The 3195-nt window shown below is 35.6% G+C and overlaps 1 protein-coding gene across 2 annotated transcripts; it reads right to left on the minus strand.

Moving 5' to 3' along the window:
* Positions 1-800: 800 nt before the first annotated feature.
* LOC104901768 (UDP-glucuronate 4-epimerase 1) lies at positions 801-2525 on the minus strand. Of its 2 annotated transcripts, XM_057391155.1 has the most exons (2): positions 1747-2525; positions 801-1701 (listed from the first exon to the last, which is right to left on the minus strand). In XM_057391155.1, exons 1-2 carry the CDS (start codon positions 2329-2331, stop codon positions 1027-1029), a joined length of 1260 nt encoding a protein of 419 aa, XP_057247138.1. In that variant the 5' UTR covers positions 2332-2525; the 3' UTR covers positions 801-1026. The 2 variants fall into 2 exon arrangements, with proteins under 2 accessions (XP_057247138.1, XP_010687680.1); XM_010689378.4 differs by having other exon boundaries at positions 801-2522.
* Between the last annotated feature and the right edge of the window lie 670 nt (positions 2526-3195).

The raw sequence follows: 3195 nt of genomic DNA on the forward strand, positions 1-3195 counted from the left end.
TTTTTTTTAAGTGAAGCTTGCTTAGCTCATTATGAAGCTTTTTTTAAGAATAATACAAAAAGGTATAAGACGTTAACATTATTATAAAGGCTACTATTACTGAATTAACTACAAAGATAACCCAAATATCCAATCATACATCATTAACTTATACATATCATAACATATTTAAACTTTTTCTACATCAAAAAGTTTCAAATAAAATAAAAATAAAAAAGTTTTGACATATCCAAACTTATCTTGTAATTGTCAATTAAACCTATTCCGCCAAGACTAAAACACCTTGCGAAAAATTATCAACAAAAACTTGTTAACTTATCTAAACTTTTTTTTTTACAAATGTAACTCACTTTATTAGTGAGACTCCACTTATTGATTTGATTGGGGATAATTTTGTCATTTACTAACTCAACTAATGTACTCATATCAATTATCACCGACAACTACAAAGTAAAGAAGAATGAAGTCATTGATTTCTTCCACATTTAGTGGCCAACCATTCCTACTTATCTTTATACACTAAATCATGAATCACTATATAACTAACCCTACAAAATCCAATTCTTTTTTGTAATTTACTTTGACGCCAACAATAAAATAAATTAAATTATTTATCTCTATATTTTAATTCGAAGCCTGCACTGAATAATATGCCACGTTCTTGCTTTCTTAATTAAGCAAATAATGACAGACCGACCACGTTAATTACGTAATTAATTAATCAAACTTAAATATTAAAAAAAAACATAAAAAAAAACATAAAAAAAAAACAAAATTAAAGAAAAATTAAAAGACAGATGTGGTGGCAACTAATAATTAATTTCTTCTTTACAGATTTAAATTCATCAAAATAGAAATTTAAACTACCCAATTTTTTTTTTCTTTTTCCCATTTGGAAAAAGAATCCCACATATTTTTCAACCCCTAGAAAATAAGGGGATGAAAAAAAAAACAGTAAATTAATCCCAACAAAATCTGTAAAAATTACCAAAAAAAATTTACTTCCCAAAAAAAAAAAAAAAAAAATCAATTTACAGGCTTTCCGTTATTATAGCCGTAATAAGATAGATACCACCTAACAAACTTTTTCAACCCGGTTTGTAAATCAGTAGTGGGCTTATACCCGAAATCTCTTCGGGCCAAACTAATATTAGCATGAGTAAACGGAACGTCGCCGTTTCCAGGCATTTCAACCACATTCTTTTTAGCTTTTACTTTTAAACTCTTCTCAAGTATACTGACAAGTGTCGGTACAGTTACCGGTTGAGTATTCCCCAAATTGTAAATTCTATACGGTGCTGGCCCACGTTTTTTACCGCCACTTCCGGTACTCTTCCCTGAAGAATCCAACGCACCTAAACACCCTTTAACGACGTCGTCTATGTAAGTAAAATCTCTTGCTAAATCCACCTTATTTTTCCCTCTGTAAATAGTAATAGGTTTTCCTTGAAGGATATTTCTTGTAAAAGAAAAGTACGCCATATCGGGCCTTCCCCATGGGCCGTAAACAGTAAAGAAACGAAGCCCAGTAATTGAAAGCCCATAAATATGATTGTATGTATGAGTAATCTCTTCACCAGCTTTTTTTGTTGCGGCGTAAAGAGAAGCAGGTTGATCTGTTCTATCAAGTTCTGAAAATGGGCTTTTTTCGTTAAGCCCATATACAGAACTTGATGAAGCCCATACAATACTGGGCTGTGGGTTAGCCGCCTTGCTAATTTCTAGCAAGGCGACTAACCCAGCAATGTTACTATGAATGTACGACATTGGATTTTCAATTGCGTAACGTACACCAGCTTGTGCAGCCAGATGCATTACATGAGTAAATGCAACCGTGTCGAATAATTTAGCAAGAATCTTGACATCGTTTATGTCTGCTTCAAGAATTGTTATACCGTGTGATTCTAAGAGATTTTTACGAGCTCGTTTTAATGATGGGTCGTAATAGTTGTTGAAATTGTCAAGACCAACGACTCCATCTCCTCGTTTTTTTAAAGCGAGAGAGACGTGGGACCCGACGAAACCGGCTGCACCGGTTACAAGTACGGACATACCACCAGATCGATGGATCTGTGCTGATGTACGTACTTGTTTCTCCCATTGAATACCTCCCCATGAAGCGGTGAAGTATTTGCTGCTTGTGTCGACGAAACTTTGGAAACTTAGATATGATGCTGTTAATGCGATTAAGAATAAAGCCCATAAAAACATGGTGCTTGTTGATGCGAAACATCGGTGGATTTGACGGTTCATGAAATAGTGTGCACCTCTTTGATCTACCTTGAATTTGCCTGGTGTTGATGGGAATAGCTCATCCTCTAATTGAGGCATTTTTTATATAAATTTTTTGATATAATATCCAATAAAATTAGAATTATGATGGTGGATTTAAGATGGGTTGGTTGGTGGAGAGAGATGAAGAAAGGAAGAAATTGCAGATGCAGAGGAAATTTTGAAAGGGTAAGAGAAAATTTGTTTCTGCATCTGCTAAGAGAAAAAGAGGGAGAAGATAGAGGAGAGGAATATATAGTGGTCACCCACAAAACTCAAGGAAAGAGAAAGGAGGGAGGGGACAAAGTAAACGCGTGAACGCGTTAAAAAGACGGTCAGATTGGATGTATATAAGTGAAGTAGTGTACTAACTATAAATCTATAATGTATGTAAAATTAATTATTCGTATAGGGTCTACTGTCTAGTCCGTGTGTTAATTTGTATGGGTTTTCGGGTAATTGAGATGTAACTGAGTTTTTAACAATATATTCGTCGGTTGGGTTGGGGCCTTGGGGGGTTTTTTTTTTTTTTTTTTTTTTTTTTGGACATCGGGAAAACGTACAAAAGCAAAACCAAAACAGAACTAAAAGGTGGTCATCGGTATTTGGCCCTTCCGGACATGAGTAGCCAAATTATGAGCCTGCTGAACTTGTGAACGAGTAACCTTTGTAATCCGACACCATTGGAATTGGTGTCCAATGGATCGAATGTCATTCAGGGTCCAAGCGATTGAAATCGGTTGTGTGTCTTGGTGAAGTAAACTCCTGACCACCAGTTCAGAGTCAGTATAAACCATGATGTGATGATAACCACGGGCCTGAGCCCAAATCAAAGCCCCCAAACAAGCCTGAGCTTCAGCAACCAGAGCTGAAGGGGAAGGAAGGAATGCAACTGCCCTACCCCTCCCTAGTGTTGCTGGACAA

This window comes from Beta vulgaris, chromosome 8 (genome assembly GCF_026745355.1).
Source record: "Beta vulgaris subsp. vulgaris cultivar EL10 chromosome 8, EL10.2, whole genome shotgun sequence".
Classification (NCBI taxonomy): domain Eukaryota; kingdom Viridiplantae; phylum Streptophyta; class Magnoliopsida; order Caryophyllales; family Amaranthaceae; genus Beta; species Beta vulgaris.

Excerpts from the sequence above, each read along its gene's own strand:
- LOC104901768 (XM_010689378.4), bottom strand. The coding sequence starts at position 2,331 with ATGCCTCAATTAGAGGATGAGCTATTCCCATCAACACCAGGCAAATTC.